The 20,355-nt window shown below is 36.9% G+C and overlaps 2 protein-coding genes across 4 annotated transcripts in view; one reads left to right on the top strand and one right to left on the bottom strand.

Annotated features, from left to right (window-relative positions):
• The window catches only part of LOC306857122 (uncharacterized protein), a 9,079-nt gene extending 1,456 nt beyond the window's left edge, over positions 1 to 7,623 (top strand). For all 3 annotated transcript variants that reach the window (XM_079396827.1, XM_079396826.1, XM_079396828.1), the window contains 8 exons: positions 1,098 to 2,454; positions 2,714 to 2,799; positions 4,887 to 5,033; positions 5,656 to 5,754; positions 6,426 to 6,515; positions 6,595 to 6,711; positions 7,014 to 7,078; positions 7,247 to 7,623. In XM_079396827.1, coding sequence (XP_079252953.1) covers positions 1,098 to 2,454; positions 2,714 to 2,799; positions 4,887 to 5,033; positions 5,656 to 5,754; positions 6,426 to 6,515; positions 6,595 to 6,711; positions 7,014 to 7,078; positions 7,247 to 7,367 — 2,082 coding nt within the window. In that variant the 3' untranslated portion in view covers positions 7,368 to 7,623. The remainder of the gene's footprint in view (positions 1 to 1,097; positions 2,455 to 2,713; positions 2,800 to 4,886; positions 5,034 to 5,655; positions 5,755 to 6,425; positions 6,516 to 6,594; positions 6,712 to 7,013; positions 7,079 to 7,246) is intronic.
• A 52-nt stretch (positions 7,624 to 7,675) lies between these two features.
• LOC306857121 (trafficking protein particle complex subunit 10-like) overlaps positions 7,676 to 20,355 on the bottom strand; it is a 32,175-nt gene continuing 19,495 nt past the window's right edge. The window contains exons 17-23 of the mRNA XM_079396825.1: positions 19,509 to 19,738; positions 18,443 to 18,543; positions 18,227 to 18,353; positions 15,811 to 15,975; positions 14,351 to 14,522; positions 12,973 to 13,167; positions 7,676 to 9,840 (exon numbers count right to left, since the gene is read on the bottom strand). Of these exons, the coding sequence (XP_079252951.1) occupies positions 9,593 to 9,840; positions 12,973 to 13,167; positions 14,351 to 14,522; positions 15,811 to 15,975; positions 18,227 to 18,353; positions 18,443 to 18,543; positions 19,509 to 19,738 (1,238 nt within the window). The 3' untranslated portion in view covers positions 7,676 to 9,592. The remainder of the gene's footprint in view (positions 9,841 to 12,972; positions 13,168 to 14,350; positions 14,523 to 15,810; positions 15,976 to 18,226; positions 18,354 to 18,442; positions 18,544 to 19,508; positions 19,739 to 20,355) is intronic.

The following is a 20,355-nucleotide window of genomic DNA, read 5'->3' as shown; positions in this document are numbered from 1 at the left end:
TTTCTAATGTTTCTTCTGCTCATCAAGGCTGTATCTATTTGATAAAAATATTGTGAAATATTATTGCAATTTAAAACAGATGTGAATGTTAAACTGTAATGTATTTCTGTGATCAGAGCTGTATTTTCAGCATCATTACACCAGTCTTCAGTGTCACATGATCTTCAGAACTACATTTCTACATTTCACTGCTGGTTGTACTCCGTATAATTGTGTATGTGACAAATAAAAATCTCGAATCCAGAAATCATTCTAATATACTGATTTATTATGAGTGTTGAAACCGTTGTGCTGCTTCATATTTGTGAGGACCTGTGATTCTTTTTTAGGATTTTCTGATTAATAACATTTAAAAACAACAGCATTTATTTAAAAAATAAATTGTGTTACAATATACAATGCTATTGAAAAGTTTGGGGTCAGTACATTTTCTCTTTCTTTTTTTAAGACATTAATACTTTTATTCAGGAGGGATGTGTTAAATGAATAAATTTCATAGTAAAGACTTATATTGTTAGAAAAGATTTGTATTTTGAACAAATGCTGCTCTTTTTAACTTTGTTCATCTAAGAATCAAAGAAAAAAGTATCATGTTCCAAAAAACAATATGAAGCAGAACAACAGTCTCAACACTCATAATAAATCAGTATATTATTATGATTTCTGAAGATCATGTGACACTGAAGACTGGAGTAATGATGCTGAAAATACAGCTGCAGATCACAGAAATACATTACACTTTAAAGCATATTCAAATAGGAAACCAATATTAGAAATTGCAATAAGATTTCACAATATTACTGTTTTTTTCTGTATTTTTGATTGAATAAATACAGGCTTGATGAGCAGAAGAGACTCCCTTAAAAACATAAAAAATCTCACTGATCCCAAACTTTTGAGCGGCAGTGTGTGTGTGTATATGCATATATGTTTATTTATATATGAAGAGTTTATTTGTAAAGACAGATAACAAAAAAAGAAAAAAAATTTCAAAATCTTGTTTTTTTATTATGTTATAATGTTTTTATTGTGTTAGTTAACTGTATTTTTTTAGTTATATTTATTTGTGTGTGTGTTCATCTGTTTCTGTGTGTCAGTTCACAGACGTGAGGATCAGCGACGCTGCGCGACACACAGACAAGACTGATGACATCACAGACTGTGACATCACCTCGTCCGCTCCTTTGACATCAACCGCTCACGACGGCCGATCGGCCAATCAGCTGAGAGCTTCTCCAGAGGACGATTCGCTGGAAAACAGCCAGATCACGGTTCTGTTCGAGAAACACAAGACCCACAGACCTCAGGACGCACCGGACAATCACTCTCACAGCCAGACGACGATGATGATGATGTCATCGGGCTACGTAACCAATGACAACACAGACGTCACCGGTCAGTCCTGCTGGACGGAAGGAGGAGACATCCGCTTAGATACAACACGGTCAGGAAGTGACATCATCAGTCACGTGCCAGTAGATGGAGCGATTTTAGAGGAGGAGATTGTAGCGCCACATCTAAAGCCGGCGGAAGATGTTGTGGAATCAGTAAACCCGTCGTCTGATTCGGATGAAGGTCCGTATCGTATGAGCCTTCAAAACCTACTGAAGAAATCCCAGGAGTACAGGCGGCGCCAGCGTCTGCTGCGCAATCAGGCCAGAGCCACAGACGAGCACAACCTGTCCGATAAAGAGAACGAGGAGCTCCTTCCCAAACAGATGTGGAGGACGGAGCTGAGGAAAGCCAGAGAGCAGAGGAAGGAGAAGGAAGGTGAGGATCGCATCAACACTGACGTCACAAACGCTCTTCCTCGATCCATCTCTGCAGAGCTTCCTGTTACGGCCAGATCTCTATATGACTCCAAACAGAAGCGGCTCGGTGTTTCCAGATCGCTCTCGGCTGGGAGATTCACAAACATCCCGACACCCAAGTTCTGCTTAAGTCCTGTACGCTGCAAAAAACGGAGCAGGATTCCCGGCCCGGATCGGAAAGCTCTGGGCAAACCGGCTCAGATCGACCCGATTAGTCCATCTGATCGCTGTGACAACGTGACGATGATGTCATCGCAGACGGAGCAGATCGCACAGCTGGAGCTGAACCTGTCCAGCCTCAAAGTGCTGATCTCTGACCTGGAGTCAACGCTCACGCTCTCACAGACGGGTGAAGTCGACCCCAAACGTCCTTCTGGGGTCACTTTCAGCGAAACCGTCACCACTAAGGATTGTGGGGTCAGGGAGGAGAACGCCAGCAGTCATTCTCCAGGTGAAGCGGGAAGCTCTGTGATTGGCTGGTCTTATGATGTGGATGTCCCGTCCGGCCTGTGGAAGCAGCTGACCCCTGAGATGGGAGGTCACGAGGTCACGACCCGGGTCAAACGGAGGCTCCTGATGAACGAGGACGAGGCGTTCAGTCCTGGACGAGAGATGGGTAGCACGCTCTCCAGCACACCCAGAGGTGAGAAATTAGTTAATTATATAATTTCTAATTTTTGAACTTTTTTCAGTGATGGAAAATCTAATTGACAGTGTTGAGGTCAGTGTGTCATATATGTGCATACTGAACTGTGATTGGTCTTTTCATTCCTGTATCTTTTTATCTGTCTATATTGTATCTTTCTTTATTAGGCTCACAATATTTTATTTTAGCCAGAAGAAATGTTTTATGATTATGTGTGAAGCATCATAAGTGATTAATCTCTCAGTGATGTCCTCAGGGCTGCAGTCGTCTGCGCAGACGCAGGAGGATCAGGTGACTGCTCTGATGGAGGAAGAGCGCAGACAGCAGCAGGAACTACTGCAGGTGAGCAACAGAATACAGCCTGTTTCACATGTAGTTCTAAGGGAAGCATGGCGCTTGCAACGCCAAGGTCATGGGTTCGATTCTGAGAGGATGCATGAATACAGTGAGAGTCACTTTAGATAAAAGCGTCTGCTCGATGCATGCGTGTAAATGAGTGTGGACAAAGCATGAACAACATCTTTTGTGATCCTCTAAGGTCAAGTAACATTTGTTTCTGTGGCGCATTATACAATAGAGATTGTTTCAAAACTGTGAAAACTGATTTCTGACTTTTTTTAAAATCATAATTAAGACTTTTTTTGCAATTCTGTATTTATATCTTGCATTTCTGTTATCACAAAATTCAAATAAAATAATTCAGAATTGCGAAATATAAGCTCAATTCTAAGATATAAACTCAGAATTAGCGAAAAATCAACTCAGAATTTGCAAAATATAAAGTCAGAATTGAGAGATATAAACTTAGAATTATGAGACATAAATTCTGAATTTGTGATAAGCTATATAAATGCAGACTTGAGATATAAACTCAGACTTATGGGATATTAACTCTGAATTGTGAGATATAAATGCAGAATTGTGAGAAAAAAGTCTGGAGTGTGAGATAAAAACTCACAATTACCTTTATTTTTTATTCCGTGATCAAAACAAGCTTCCATGCAAAGCAGCTTCAGGCAGTATAAAGCCGTACAGTAATAACTGTTCATGTGAAATTCATCAACATGGTAAGAACAGCTGATGTGATTGTGATCGGTCACATCTCTAAAGGACTCGTTAGACTCGTGTTTGACGGCTGTTCTGTCCCGAGTCTCTCGCTGGCCGATGGCAGACACCACAGATCAGACCTGAAATCACCCAGAGGATTGTGGGAATGTTTTCTTTAATTTCTAGCTGCCGCTGAGAGCATCCGTACATGTTTCTCCTTCAGGTCCTGTAGTGGCTCGTGTCATTAATTACGGCCTGTAATGTATGCATGGAACAGGCCTTAATGAACGCCGAGTGTTTTTATATTAACGAGCGTCTGTGTGTGTTCGCTGTGGGAAGTGACACAGAAAATGAGGATAATTGTGTTTAATTCATGCGCCGCTGAACACACCTGTCTGTCTCTCTGCCGTCTGTGGTTTGATTCCCGTCGTCTCATTGACCTTGTGTGTATACATGCTCTTATTTCATCCCGACTCTCTCTCTCTGTCCTGCTTTCATCTGTATTCTCTCGCTCTCTCGTTTATAAGTGTTTTATTGGCATGGCAGGATTCTTTCCGTTGCCAAAACAATAAAAACCGAATCACATACAATATGGGAAGAAAAAAAACTCTCTTCTGCTCAGCAAGGCTGCAGTTATTTGATTAAAAATACAGTAAAAATTGTGAAATATTATTCTAATGTAAAACAGCTGTTTTCTATGTGAATATCTGTTAAAGTGTAATGTATTTCTGTGATCTGCAGCTGTATTTTCAGCATCATTACTGCAGTCTTCAGTGTCACATGATCTTCAGAAATCATAATAATATACTGATTTACTGCTCAACAAACATTTCTCATTATTATCAATGTTGAAATAGTTGAATATTTTTGTGGAAACTGTGATACATTTTATTTTTCAGGATCCACAGATGAATAGAAAGTTCAAAAGAACAGCATTTATTTGATACAGAAATCTGAGAAATTGAATGTGTCCTTGCTGAATAAATGCATTCATTTCTTGTTTTTGTAAGTCTTAAAACTATTTCAACACTGATAATAATCAGAAATGTTTGTTGAGCAGTAAATCAGTATATTAGAATGATTTCTGAAGATCATGTGACACTGAAGACTGCAGTAATGATGCTGAAAATACAGCTGCAGATCACAGAAATAAATTACAGTTTAACACATATTCACATAGAAAACAGCTGTTTTACAGTAGAATAATATTTCTTGTTTTTACTGTATTTTTGATCAAATAAAGTCAGCCTTGATGAAGAGAAGAGACTTCTCTGAAGAATCTGAACAGGTTACTGATACTGCAGGCTGATTTGTTAGTGAACAGGTTGTGTTATTGCTGAAGGATTGATGTGTTTGTAATGCTGTCTCTCTCTCTCTGTCAGTCTTTAGCAGAGCGCTACCAGTTTCTGCGGAGCGTGTCCTTCCCGTGTCCCGGCGCAGGCTCATGTCTGGAGGACACACTGACCTCCATCAGCGCCTCATCTATCTGCACACACGCTGAGCTTAGAGACACACACAGCACCTCACGGGTAACACACACTGCTCTTACTATCATTATGGGTTCATCCCATAGGTGTAATGGTTTTTATACTGTACAAACTGTATTTTTTATCTCCCTACACCTAAACTTAGCCCTCACAGGAGACTGTGCATTTCTACTTTCTCAAAAAAACCTCGCTCTATATGATTTATAAGTGTTTTGAAAAGTGGGGACATGGGGCAATGTCCTGAAAAGTCACCTTCACCTTGTAATACCTGTCATTATACACATTTATGTCCTCATTTGTCACAAAAACACACACTCACTCACACACACACACACACACACACACTCACTTGCACACACTTACACACACACACACACACACACTCACTTGCACACACTTACACACACACACACACACACACACTCACTCACTCACACACACACACACACACACACTCTCTCTCACACACACACACACACACACACACACACTTACGCACACACTTACACAAACACACTTACACACACACTCACACACACACCTACACACAGTCTCTCACACACACTCTCACACACACACACACACACACACACACACACACACACACACACACACACACACACACAGACAGATATGAAGGTGTTGTGTCTCATGTGTCTCACAGCGGTCCTGTCTCCCTCTGCTGGCTGCTGTGGCGAGGGGTTTTCTGACCCGTCGACTCCTGCGCACTGAACGCATGTCGTGCCTCATCAGGACCATCAAGGTGAGCTCGTAAAACTAACAACACTGCCACAAAAATGATCCTTTACTGGAATAACAATTTCAAAAACAATTTATTTCAGCTAGTTGCCAAAGCAACATTTCTCATTTACACTCAGCTTAAGTTACTGTACTGAAGCAGCTCAAACTAAAACTGAAATCAAATAAATACAGGCTATATAGACATATTTAAACATAAAGCAGTCATGAGTAGCACAGGTATATTTGTAGCAATAGCCAACAATACATTGTATGGATCAAAATTATACATTTCTCTTTTATGACAAAAATCATTAGGATATTAAGATCATGTTCCATGAAGATATTTAGTAAGTTTCTTACCGTAAATATATCAAAACTTCATTTTTGATTAGTAATATGCATTGCTAAGAACTTCATTTGAACAACTTTAAAGGAGATTTTCTCAATATTTAGATTTTTTTGCTCCCTCAGATTCCAGATTTTCAAATAGTTGTATCTCAGACAAATATTGTCCTGTCCTAACAAACCATACATCAATGGACAGATTATTTATTCAGCTTTCAGATGATGCATTAATCTCAGTTTCAAAAATTGACCCTTATGACTGGTTTGGTGCCCCAGGGTCACTAAGAGATGAGTAATTGCTCCATCTCTCACTCATGTGATGTGACGGAGGTGTTGATGTTGTTTCAGGACACACGGATGTTTCTGATGACGCTCCAGCATCCGCCGGCGGTGAGCAGCAAACACGAGCTCATGCTGCAGGAGCGTGTCACGCTGCAGGTCAGAAGCGCTCTGGAAACACTCGCTGTATGAACACACACTGACGTGACGCTCCGGTGACTCTCTGTTTGATCCTCAGCTGCGAGCGGCGCGGTGTGAGCTGCACCAGATCTTCTTCAGCATGAGCTCCTCTGATCGGATGCAGATGATCCGCTGCGACCGAGAGCTGAGCAGACACCGCACGCTCAAAACACACGTCAGTTATAGGTTTAAAAAAAATATTTGGGGTGGTTAGAAATGATTATTGATTTGATATTTTTCTTTTTTTGATCAGATATTTTATTTATTGTGATTTAAATCTTTTTTTTTTTGGAGGCATATGTTTAGATATTTTAATTTTTTGGTTTCGGGGGATTAAAACAGTGTTATTTTGGTGCTGTGTGAATGATGTAGATGATCGGTTCTAAGATGTCAGTATATGATGGATGGATGTGGGTCAGTGTGGTTGGATGAGGGGATTTTAAAGCATCATTCATGAGTTTGATCTGTGTGTTTCAGGATAATAAAGTGAAGGGATCCCTCTCTGCTGCCACCAGAAAAGCTTTAGAACGCAAGAAACTCATGTGAGTCAATCATCACAGTTATATATTGAGATTAATTATATATATTTCCACAGGACCTAAACCTCCTGCTGATTGTTCACTATTTTCTGCACGTTAAGTTGAGATGTGAAATACTGATGACTGTGTTCAGGCTGATCTTAAAGCTCATTGGCTGAAATGTTTCATCAGGTTACAGAGGAAATCAGCTGACAGGAAGAAGTTTTCTCCGTCCAATGAGGAGAAATGGAACCTAGTGCCAAAGATCTGTCGAGTTTCAAAGAAGATGACGGCGTTACACGGAGCGCGATGAACCCACACCCGGCCAAACTCTTCAGATGTTTCACTGCAGTTTTTATATTCTTGTCTTTTAAACATTTTGCCAATTATTTAATCTAGTTTTATTTATATTTTTTATTGACTTCTCTGTACATCTCTTGGCTTCAGCACTGCTATTCTGGCTGGTTTTGTTTTTGCATACTTGAATAAATTGTGATAATTGTTGTATTTTGTCATTAACACAATATTTTTTTTAACATCAATTTCAATCAATACAAAATCATATTTTCAAGAAAGAGGTGAATTCAGGGTTCATTTATACACGAATCATTGACATTGTATATGATAGCAGTAATTTATGTAGCAGGTAAGAGCAACAGAACTATTAATATGAATATAAAATGATCATTTGAACTTGGAAACAACTACTAAAGCTTATTTCCACCACAGGATAAAAACAAATGTAAACCATCTTGCACAATTTTGAGTTTTCTCTCAATTCTGAGGGGAAAAGAATAATGTATAATTCAAGATTTTACACACAATGTTTTTCTCTCTGAATTGCAAGAAAAAAGTAACTGGCAAAAAAAAGTTCAAACTGGGATATTAAAAAAAAGAACAAAATTAAATTATTAAACCATATTAAAGAAAAAAAATTAAACTTTTATTCAAAGTTTTATTTGAGAAGCCAAAGTTACACTAATTTAAAAAAAAAAACTCAATTGACTTTTTTGAAATTCTTAGATAACGTCTTGCAAACGTTTTAAATGAGTTTTAAATAGTAAATTAGATGACAAACATCCTTTTAAAACATATGTATATTTTCAGTTGTATAATGCGTACATATTCTTCTCATTTAAATAATCTAAATACAATCTGTGATGTTTGATTGACAATTTACAAACAGCTTGTGTTCATGACGTCTGAAGTCCAGAATCACGAGGTCCAGAAGCGAACCGAACCAGAGCAAAGCAACAAGAATCCAGGAAATAAATAGTGAGCAGATGAACTGAAGAGGTGATGCGTGTGAAGTTTTGGCCTTTCATACGTGACTATATGACAAAAACACAGCAGTTCCCTCATCAGCTTCTCAGGTTTGAAACACGGACGACACACGAGACGCACAACATTCACATCAAACCTGTTCCTCCTGGAGAAACGCATCACTTCCTGCTGTCTGTCGTCAGATTCTCGTTACTGTACAGAGCTGATGGATCTGAAACGATTCTGTCCTGACAGACACTTTCTGTGATATTTACACACATCCCAACACAAACACCACAAAAATACACCCAGGTCATATTTCACCCCAAAACCAACAGAAAATCAAAGTCGATTTTTATGAACATTACAAAGGTGTGCCAAAAATTAATTGATGCAAAACCAGTTTATTTGCATATACACACACACACACATATATATATAATTTTTTTTAAATGTATCCAAAAAACAATTCAAATTTTTTTTTGCATATAAGACATATACACACACATAAATGCAATATAAAAGTAATGCAAAAAATTATATATATATACACATACATACACATTTTTTGCATTACTTTTATAGTACGTCAAATAAAATATGCAAAATTATTAATATCTTTTTTGCCATTTATTTTATGCATATAAATAAGCAAAAAAGTATGCAAAAAAAATTAATTATTTTTCGGATACTTCTTTTTTTTGTTGCATGAACAGAATTATGAAAATCATGTGTTCAGCTTTGAGCATTATAACAAATACACCCACTGATGTGAGCTTAAACTTTTAATTCACAATTTACTTTTTTTTCACAAATTTTTCTTCATGTCAACAATGGAGTGAAATATGACTGTTCTTCATATGCATTAAACAAAAACAACATTTGTCACAATAGTCGTCATAGCGACATGTCAATCACGTGACATCAGCAGGAAGGGGCGTGTCTGAGTCAATAAAGCACTGAAGTTTCCCTGGAAACCTTTAGTTCCAAAAACCAATACAAAATTAAATATGCAAATCCCAGAATCCCAGTGTGAGTGATCATGATTGAGTGTATTTGGTTCAGAAGATTCTCTTAAATCTCATCTGTTATGTACAGCAGGTGTCACTCGCTCTCACTCTCTCCCTCTCTCTCTCTCTCACACACACACACACACACCTGAGCACACAGAGGAGGGGCTGCAAGGCATTATGGGATGTCTGACAGACAGCTGGTCCGGCGTGTCTCATGAAGCGTGTGACGGAGGAGAGTCTCGTGTCCGTTTGAGATGCTGGGTCATGTGACATTGACCTCCATCAGGTGATGGTCAGCGGCGGGCAGCACTAGCACCTGCTGACCCTGTGTGCCGTTGAACACCTGCCCTGGACCGAAGGCCTGGCGTTTGGGAATCGGGCCCCGCGGCTGCGCAGACTCTCCGCTGCCCAGAGACTGGACACTGCCTCGGCTGCGCAGACTGGCCGTCTCCGCCTGGTCCTCCAGAGCCTTGTCCAGCAGAGACAGACTGTCGTTCTCCAGACACGAGTCTGCGGAGCACAGAGAGTCACGACTCATATGAATCAGAACTGACTGAACGAACTGACTCACTCACACGTCACAAACCACCAAATAATGAAAGATTCACTTGAAGAAATTATGACAGAAAAAGTGCTTCTCAAATTAATAATAAAATGAATTAAAATATTGTTTTTATGATATTTAAAACCATCAAGAGTATTTTTATTCATGTTATAATTTAACCAGTAAACTTCTGTTGTGCAGAACTTAGAAAAAAGAAATAATTTTAAAAACATACAAAACAAATAATGAAATTAGTGCTGTCAAACGATTAATCGCATCTAAAATAAAAGTTTTTGTAATATATGAGTGTGTACTGTGTATATTATTATATATAACACATGCATGCATATATTTCAGTTTATATATTAAATATATTTATATATAAATGATATGAATATAATTTTATACATGTAAATATTTTCAAAATATATACTGTATGCGTGTGTATTTATTTATATATAATAATAAATATACACAGAACAGTACGGAAGAGGATTAGGGCCAAGCAATGATAAAAAAAAAAAAACCATCTCGCTCTTCCGCTGTCGGTGCGCTAAAGAAATAGTGGCAGATACTATTTGCACCTCAGTATTGTTGTACATTAACAGGATGCAATAATAACATTGATTATTTTATTTATTGAAATTATAGATGCTGCCTTATTGGGACAACAAAGCCCTCCCTATAGCCTGTCTACCCCTAATTAATACATTATTAAACACTCGTTAAGCAATTGAGTTCCACTTTTCCGATGTGATATGTGATGAGAAAAGAAGAAGAGCCGGACTGGAACCCCGTCGATCGTGTCATACGCTCCTCCACCGCTGCAGGCCTGAGTAACTCTGACCAACCAGAGCTAATGAACGTCATGTTACAACAGTGTTTCTCAACTACTTTTCTCGAAATTTAACGACTATTTTCTCATAATTGAACAACTTTTTCTCGTAATTTAGTGTTTATTGTCATAATTTAACGACTTTTTCCTCGTAATTTAATGAGTTTAATCTAAACTTTTTCTAAACTTTTTCCTCGTAATTTAATGAGTTTAATCTAAACTTTTTTCTCGTAATTTAACGTCTTTTTCATAATTTAATGTTTATTCTCGTAATTTAACGTCTTTCATAATTTAATGTTTTTTCTCGTAATTTAACGTCTTTTTCATAATTTAATGTTTTTTCTCGTAATTTAACGTCTTTTTCATAATTTAATGTTTTTTCTCGTAATTTAACGTCTTTTTCATAATTTATTGTTTATTCTCGTAATTTAACGTCTTTCATAATTTAATGTTTTTTCTCGTAATTTAACGTCTTTTTCATAATTTAATGTTTATTCTCGTAATTTAACGTCTTTCATAATTTAATGTTTATTCTCGTAATTTAACGTCTTTCATAATTTAATGTTTTTTCTCGTAATTTAACGTCTTTTTCATAATTTAATGTTTATTCTCGTAATTTAACGCCTTTCATAATTTAATGTTTTTTCTCGTAATTTAACGTCTTTTTCATAATTTAATGTTTATTCTCGTAATTTAACGCCTTTCATAATTTAATGTTTTTTCTCGTAATTTAACGTCTTTTTCATAATTTAATGTTTATTCTCGTAATTTAACGTCTTCCATAATTTAATGTTTTTTCTCGTAATTTAACGTCTTTCATAATTTAATGTTTATTCTCGTAATTTAACGTCTTCCATAATTTAATGTTTTTTCTCGTAATTTAACGTCTTTTTCATAATTTAATGTTTTTTCTCGTAATTTAACGCCTTTCATAATTTAATGTTTTTTCTCGTAATTTAACGTCTTTTTCATAATTTATTGTTTATTCTCGTAATTTAACGTCTTCCATAATTTAATGTTTTTTCTCGTAATTTAACGTCTTTCATAATTTAATGTTTTTTCTCGTAATTTAACGTCTTTTTCATAATTTAATGTTTATTCTCGTAATTTAACGTCTTCCATAATTTAATGTTTTTTCTCGTAATTTAACGTCTTCCATAATTTAATGTTTTTTCTCGTAATTTAACGTCTTTCATAATTTAATGTTTTTTCTCGTAATTTAACGTCTTTTTCATAATTTATTGTTTATTCTCGTAATTTAACGTCTTTCATAATTTAATGTTTTTTCTCGTAATTTAACGTCTTTTTCATAATTAATTTATTTACTAAATAATTACTAAATAATTAGTTTATTCTCGTTAAATTACGAGAAAAAACATTAAATTATGAAAAAGTTGTTAAATTACGAGAATAAACATTAAATTATGAAAAAGACGTATAATTAAATAAATAATTAAATAATAATTAAATAAATGATTATTTATTTTTTTATTATTGCTTGGCCCTAATCCTCTTCTGTAGAACACACACACACACACACACACACACACATATATTATGCAAACAAACTTTTATTTTGGATGCAATTAATCGTTTGACAGCACTATAAAAAAATAGCAATGTTTTGTTATAAATAAATTGTTGTATTTTCATTTGATTATTTATTAAAAGATTGATTAAACTGTTTGAGTTTAATTCATTTTATAAATATGATCCATATTAAATCATAAAACAAAATCAAGCAGAACTGATTGTCCAAATGAGTCAATTCAGTAAAATTAATCAGAATTGTGTGAGTTTTTTTTCCAAAGTTCTTCAGTAAAAAAAACATTTTTTGACAGAAAATATTTACATGTATATGTTTATATTCATATAATTTATATTATATATATATATATAAATATATTTAATATATAAACAACATTTTTCTTAAATATATACATGCATGTGTGTGTATTTATATACATATAATAAATAAAGTACACACATATTATGTAAACTAATTTTTTTATTTTGGATTTTTTTTTTTTTTTTTTTTTTTTTTGGATTAATTGTGATTAATCGTTGCCCAGCACTAAAAAATATTAAATATTAAAAACATATATATAATTTTTATATAACAATATATGAATTTGAAATGAAGATGTCATTATGATGTCATCTTTGGGCATCTCTGGATTCATTCATAGAACCAGAGCAGTTTTATGTGATGAAACCATGACTTCTGATGATAAGTTCATACTCGAGCATTATGGGGTCTGACCTGTGTCCGGCGGGATGACCGGGCTGCTGTGGTGAGGCAGGTATTTAAACACACGTATGTTGGGAAACGGCAGGTGACCCGCAAACAGCGGCATGACCTCCATGTGAACCTTGTGTGTCGCCATGGCAGCCACCGGCATGGAAATGACCCCTGAACTCTTCCCGCACACCGCCCAGTTACTGTTGTTGTCAATCACTGCAGACACACAGATATCGCTCAATTATTAATACAAATAAAGCCAAACATCCTTACATTATAAAAAATGATGATTCAAAATAAAAAAATTATTAAATAACTTTACAGTACAACAGCATTATTAATTTATTTTTTATTGTTTACATTTTTAATAATAGTAATAATAACAAAATCATTATTTTGATAGTCATGGATTACATTATTTTTTTTTAAACTGATGATTTCAAAAGATAGTTTTGTATTTCTTTATATCATTTGGGGTGACCATTTTAGCAAGCATTTTTCTAATTATAATATAATATAATCATATAAGTATATATAAATATAATATAAAGTATATATAAATTTAAGTCAAATAAGTATTAGCAGATGCAAGACCTTAAATACCTAAAAGACCAAAAATCTTAATTTACACAGTAAAATTCTGTTGTGCACCACATAAACACAAATAAATACATATCAAATATACAAAAATGCAATGTTTTGTTGTAAAGGAATTGTAGTATTTTACTCAAATGTTCATTTCTATAGTAAACCTCAGGGCCTGTATTCACAAAACATCTTCAGGCTAAAAGTAGCTCAAACATTTTAGAAACACACTGTATTTATTTGTACACATATGTTTTCCCACGCATATTTCTTGGTTTAAATGCAGTCTAAATTCAAAATATATTAGTCCGCTGCGTTCTCAAAACTCTGGCCGTTTGATAATACCTAGAATATCAAAATCAACTGCGGGCGGCAGATCCTTTTCCTATTTAGCTCCCAAACTCTGGAACAATCTACCTAACACTGTTCGGGAGGCAGACACACTCTGTCAGTTTATATCTAGATTAAAGACCCATTTCTTTAACCTGGCTTACACATAACACATTTCTATAATTCAAATCTGTTAAAGGATTGTTAGGCTTGCTTAGCTGGGGACACTTAATTTCCAGCGATATCGTCGACTTGATTGCACAGATACTATTAGATCTGAACTGAGCTGGACGATGACTTCACTGAATTCAATAATGAACTGCCTTTAACTGAAAATTGAGTGTTTATTGTCCTTTTGTATTATTGACATGCTACTGTCCTATTTGATGCTGTAAAGCTTGCTTTGCCACAATCTGTATTGTTGAAAGCGCTGTATAAATAAAGGTGACTTGACTTGATAAAGCCTAGTGTCTCTGAGCCGTACCTTCATACAGGAGTCTGGTGGTGTGCAGGCCGTCGGTGTCGCTGTACTCCTCGTCCGAGTCGCTGGGTTCAGAGAGACGCGTCAGAGACACCTCCAGCCTGCAGAGAGAACCGGTGCGACAGAGCTGCTCTCCCTCCGCCGGCTGGATCTCTGCCCGCACGCTCAACAGAGTCTGACACACACACACACACACAGAGACACAGACAGACACACACACACACACACACACACACACACACACACACACACACACACACACACACACACACAGACACACACACAGACAGAGAGAGACACACAGAGACACACACACACACACAGACACACACAGACACACACAGACACACACACAGACAGAGAGAGAGAGAGACACACAGAGACACACACACACACACAGACACACACAGACACACACAGACACACACACAGACAGAGAGAGAGAGAGACACACAGAGACACACACACACACAGACAGACACACACAGAGAAAGGAAAACAATTAATTGTATGCAAACATGTAAGTTGCACTCAATGCAGTTTTTTAATTAACTTCTAAATGATACAATTTCTATTTGTTGTTGAAATATAATCATTTACACAGTGGCTGTCATAAACATACATTAAATAATTAAGACATCACTAACAGGTAAAGTAAAATTTAACGAGTATATAGTCTGATATTCTGATATTTTAAACATAAAACGTCAAATGCTGATTTTTCAAATTATTTAAAAATTAAAGGATACTTTAAATGTGAAATTAAACCTGCCAGATGGTGTCAGGAAGTCACTGTTAATAAGTGATTCACTGCGACTGAACCGAATCATTTAAACGGTTGATTCATTCAGGAACGAAACACCGTCATGTTGCTCAGAGACACAAAACAGTGCTAAAGCTGTGTTGGGAATTATGATATCGAAATACTGCAAAAACAGGAAAGATGGTGTCTAAACCGTAATTATCTTAATATTAACTTCTTGTTTATTGAACTGTTGTAAATACTCAATATCACATTTGTAATCATGGTTATTTTTACAGAAAAAAGGCATTCTTCATGTGATATTAACTTTATGAAATTATATAAATATACACATTTTCTGCCCCCATATCTTGAATTATGTGATCATTCTTAATGCATTTTAATAAACTGAATCATGCAGTGAAAGAACACTGTAAAAGCGCACTCGCTCTAGTTTAACTTACTAACTTACTTCATCACATGATGTATGCGTGATGTAAATGTGTTTCATTTGCTTTTCGCAATATACAACAATTACCTTATTATCGCAGACAATATATAGATCACACACTCCTAAGTGGAACGCAGACTCTCTCACACACTCACTCACTCACGCACACGCACACACACACACACACACACTCGCTCGCACACTCACTCGCTCGCTCGCACACTCACTCACACACTCACACACACTCACATCAGATCGGTCTGCACTCACCAAAACACGCTCCAGAGTGAAGTCATATCTGTAGGGTTTGAGCGCCGTGTCCCGAGCGTCTGCAGGAGCGAAAGCAGCCGAGAACACACAGTGCAGAGAGACGGGCGACACACTGCTCCACCGCAGCTCCCACACGCTGAACACACACTGCTGACTGAACACCAGCTGCACACACACACACACACACACACACAGGTCACTGTCACTGACCACCACTGCACCACACAGCCAAATACACACTGAACATTTACCTTCACATTTACTTTTAATACATATTTTGACCATTTTTGGGGGGCATTTTTGCCTTCATTTAGACAGTACTTTTTATTACTAATATATTATTTATTATTATAAATATTGCAAACGAAAATCTATATATTGATGACCTATTCTTGGCATTTTGCCTTTATTTATCAGGACATTATATTATCAGGACATTTTGTTTATTGTTATATTATTTATTATTAATATACTACACACATATACATTATACATATACACTTTATAAGGTACACCTGTTCAATTGCTTGGTAACACAAATTGCTAATCAGCCAATCACATGGCAGCAACTCAATGGATTTAGGCATCTAGATGTGTAAAGACGACTTGCTGAAGTTCAAACCGAGCATCAGAATGGGGAAGAAAGGGGATTTAAGTGACTCTGAACGTGGAATGGTTGTTGGTGCCAGACGGGCTGGTCTGAGTATTTCAAACACTGCTGATCTACTGGGATTTTCACGCACAACCATCTCTAGGGTTTACAGAGAATGGTCCGAAAAAGAGAAAATATCCAGTGAGCGGCAGTTGTGTGACGAAAATGCCTTGTTGAGGTCAGAGGTCAGAGGAGAATGGGCAGACTGGTTAGAGATGATAGAATCAAATTAACCACTCGTTACAACCAAGGTATGCAGAATACCATCTCTGAACACACAACACATCGAACCCTGAAGCAGATGGGCTACAGCAGCAGAAGACCACACCGGGTGCCGCTCCTGTCAGCTAAGAACAGGAAACAGAGGCTACAATTCACACAAAACTGGACAATAGAAGACTGGAGAAACGTTGCCTCTGATGAGTCTTGATTTCTGCTGCGACATTCAGATGGTAGGGTCAGAATTTGGCGTAAAGAACATGAAAGCATGGATCCATCCTGCGTTGTCTCAATGGTTCAGGCTGCTGATGGTGGTGGTGGTGTAATGGTGTGGGGGATATTTTCTTGGCACACTTTGGCCCCTTAATACCAACTGAGCATCGTTTAAACGCCACAGCCTACCTGAGTATTGTTGCTGACCATGTCCATCCCTTTATGACTACAGTGTACCCATCTTCTGATGGCTACTTCCAGCAGGATAATGCACCATGTCACAAAGCTCAGATCATCTCAGACTGGTTTCTTGAACATGACAATGAGTTCACTACTCAAATGGCCTCCACAGTCACCAGATCTCAATCCAATAGAGCACCTTTGGGATGTGGTGGAACGGGAGATTCTCATCATGGATGTGCAGCCGACAAATCTGCAGCAACAGCGTGATGCTATCATGTCAATATGGACCAAAATCTCTGAGGAATGTTTCCAACACCTTGTTGAATCTGTGCCACGAAGAATTAAGGCAGTTCTGAAGGCAAATGGGTTCCAACCCGGTACTAGCAAGGTGCACCTAATAAAGTGGCCAGTGAGTGTATACACTTTATACACATACACATATACATATACAGTGCCCTCCATAAGTATAGGAACAGTAAAGACAAAATTGCTCTGTTGGCTGTGGAGTCAAGACATTTACAAATATGATTAAAAGATGAATATGAGACAAAACTACAGAATGTCACATTTTATTATTAGCCTCACTGCTGTGATTGTGTGCAAGGGATCTGCAACTAAATAATAGCTTTTAATCTTTAATATCTGCCTTATGTTCAACTGCTCCAATACTTATGCTCTCATCAGATAGAGGGATGAACTCTAAAAGTGTTCTTTTTATTTGGTAAAACATCTATGTGTTGAAACGGCTAATAATAAAATGTGACATTCTGTAGTTCTGTCTCATATTCATCTTTTAATCATATTTGTAAATGTCTTGACTCCACAGCCAACAGAGCTATTTTGTCTTTACTGTTCCTATACTTATGGAGGGCACTGTATATATATATATATATATATATATATATATATATATATATATACACACACACATATACACACACATATATATATATACATATACACACATATACACACACACACGCACAGGCACATCTAAAAAAATTTGAATATTGTGAAAAACTATGAGAGTCCCCACAAGGATAGCGAAACAAGTGTGTGTGTGAGTGAGAGTGTGTGTGTGTGTGTGTGTGTGTGAGTGAGAGAGAGTGTGAGTGTGTGTGCATGCTTGAGTGTGTGTGTGAGACTCACGCTGTGTGTTTTAGTGTTGAGAGAGAGCAGCTCCAGTGACGGTGTGTGTTGATTCTCAGTCAGCGTCTGATTGGTCAGACGAAAGTTAGTGTCCGATACATTCTGAAGACAAACCTGGATGAACTTCCTGTTGGGATAAAACCACACAGGAAACACATCAATCCATCTGTTACTACAGTATCACTGTAAGAGTGTGAGGTCACGAGGGGTCAGTACCTCCGTCCTGCAGACAGCAGTGAGTGTTTGACTTTAAAGGGCATGTGGAAGGTCAGAGAGACCAGCGTGGAGTAAATGGACCAGGGACAGTCGACAGACACCTGAAACACACACATTTATATTTTTGCCTTTATTTAGATAGGATTTCTTTATTATTATTGTTACAGTTTTTCTGAATTGCCAAAACACATTTCTTGAAACCATCAATCATTTTCTCAACACAAATCTTCAAACTAAATTCACTGAACCATCGACTCTTCTGGCAAAATCAGAGAATCACTTCAAAACCACTTCACCTGTAATCAAACTCAAACTTCCAGGTCAAAGTCAAACATTTCCGTCAAAAACACATTCTCTTTTGTCAGAATCTAATCTTTGGCCTGAGACTCGGGAACACTAGTGAGATTAGGGTTGGGTACCGAACTCTGTATTTTTAAGGGTACCGACCGAATTACCGATTCATATTAAATCATTCGGTACCAAATTTCGGTACCTGAGAACGCATCTGCAACTCTTTAAAACAACACACAGGGCAAACCCAAATGTTCTGAAGTGTGCTTGCATTTCTAGGGTCATATGGTCAAAAATGCGGACAGGATGGCGGAGTCCATTCATAAAGACAGAATTCACTCTATAGCGAGGAATGCAACTGAATTCATAAATGTTTGGATGAATAAAAGAAGGTCTGTCACTTAATTGGAATCATGATATGAACTAGTGTATGTGAATATTAAAACGCAAAAAGACGGTTTAAATATGAATCCTGCATGTTCCGCTAGCCTCGGTACGTATGAATGGTAAATTGGTAATATCCTTACTGTATCCTCCTCGACAGTCATGTGAGAAGTACTTGGCTACAATCAGAGTTTGAGGCTGTGTACGGTATTTACAGTACAAAGAGCAGTGAGAGTTCTGTCATCTGAAGCACTGTAATTGTAATGTGTAAGACTCATCTACAGGCTTTTACACGACTTACACATTTTACTGAACTTTTTATATAACTTTATTATTATGAATATGAACTGTAAGAGCATTCATCAGTCTGGTTTGTTTAGGCGTATCAAACCTTCTGGTCGATGACGGTCATGCCGCTGTTGAAGCGCGTTCGGCTGCGGGTGCGATGACTGATCTGTCCGTTAGTGAGCCGCTCGCTCTCCATCCGCGCTGGGGATGATGGGATATGACACAGAACGTCCAGCAGGAACTCCAGCGTGTGATACGGCGGCGTCACAGGAAGAGAGATGCTCGTCACCTTCTCAGATGACTGGATGGACAGAGCGCTTTCAGCCACCAGCTCTGATCAACAACACAACACATCAGTTACCAACTTATTAAGAGGAAATTAATACTTTTATTCATCAAGCCTGCATTAAATTGATCAAAAGTGCCAGTAAAGACATTTCTAATGTTACAAAAGATTTCCATTTCAAATAAATGCTGTTCTTTTGAACTTTCTATTCATCTGTGAATCCTGAAAAATAAAATGTATCACAGTTTCCACAAAAATATTAAGCGTCACAACTGTGTTCAACATTGATAATAATCAGAAATGTTTGTTGATCAGTAAATCAGTATATTATTATGATTTCTGAAGATCATGTGACACTGAAGACTGGAGTAATGATGCTGAAAATACAGCTGCAGATCACAGAAATACATTACAGTTTAACACATATTCACATAGAACACAGCTGTTTTACATTAGAATAATATTTCACAATTTTTAGTGTATTATTGATCAAATAAATGCAGCCTTGGTGAACAGAAGAGACACTTTGACCTTTTGGCTGTTAGTGTGTGTGTGTGTGTGTGTGTGTGTGTGTGTGTGTATGTATGTATGTATGTATGTATGTATATTTTATTTTATTTTATTAAATAATTTTATATTTTTACTCGTTATGTAAATTATCTGT

The sequence above is a fragment of the Barbus barbus genome (genome assembly GCF_936440315.1).
Source record: "Barbus barbus genome assembly, chromosome: 37".
Taxonomy (NCBI): domain Eukaryota; kingdom Metazoa; phylum Chordata; class Actinopteri; order Cypriniformes; family Cyprinidae; genus Barbus; species Barbus barbus.
This window is presented reverse-complemented; position numbering and strand designations above follow the sequence as displayed.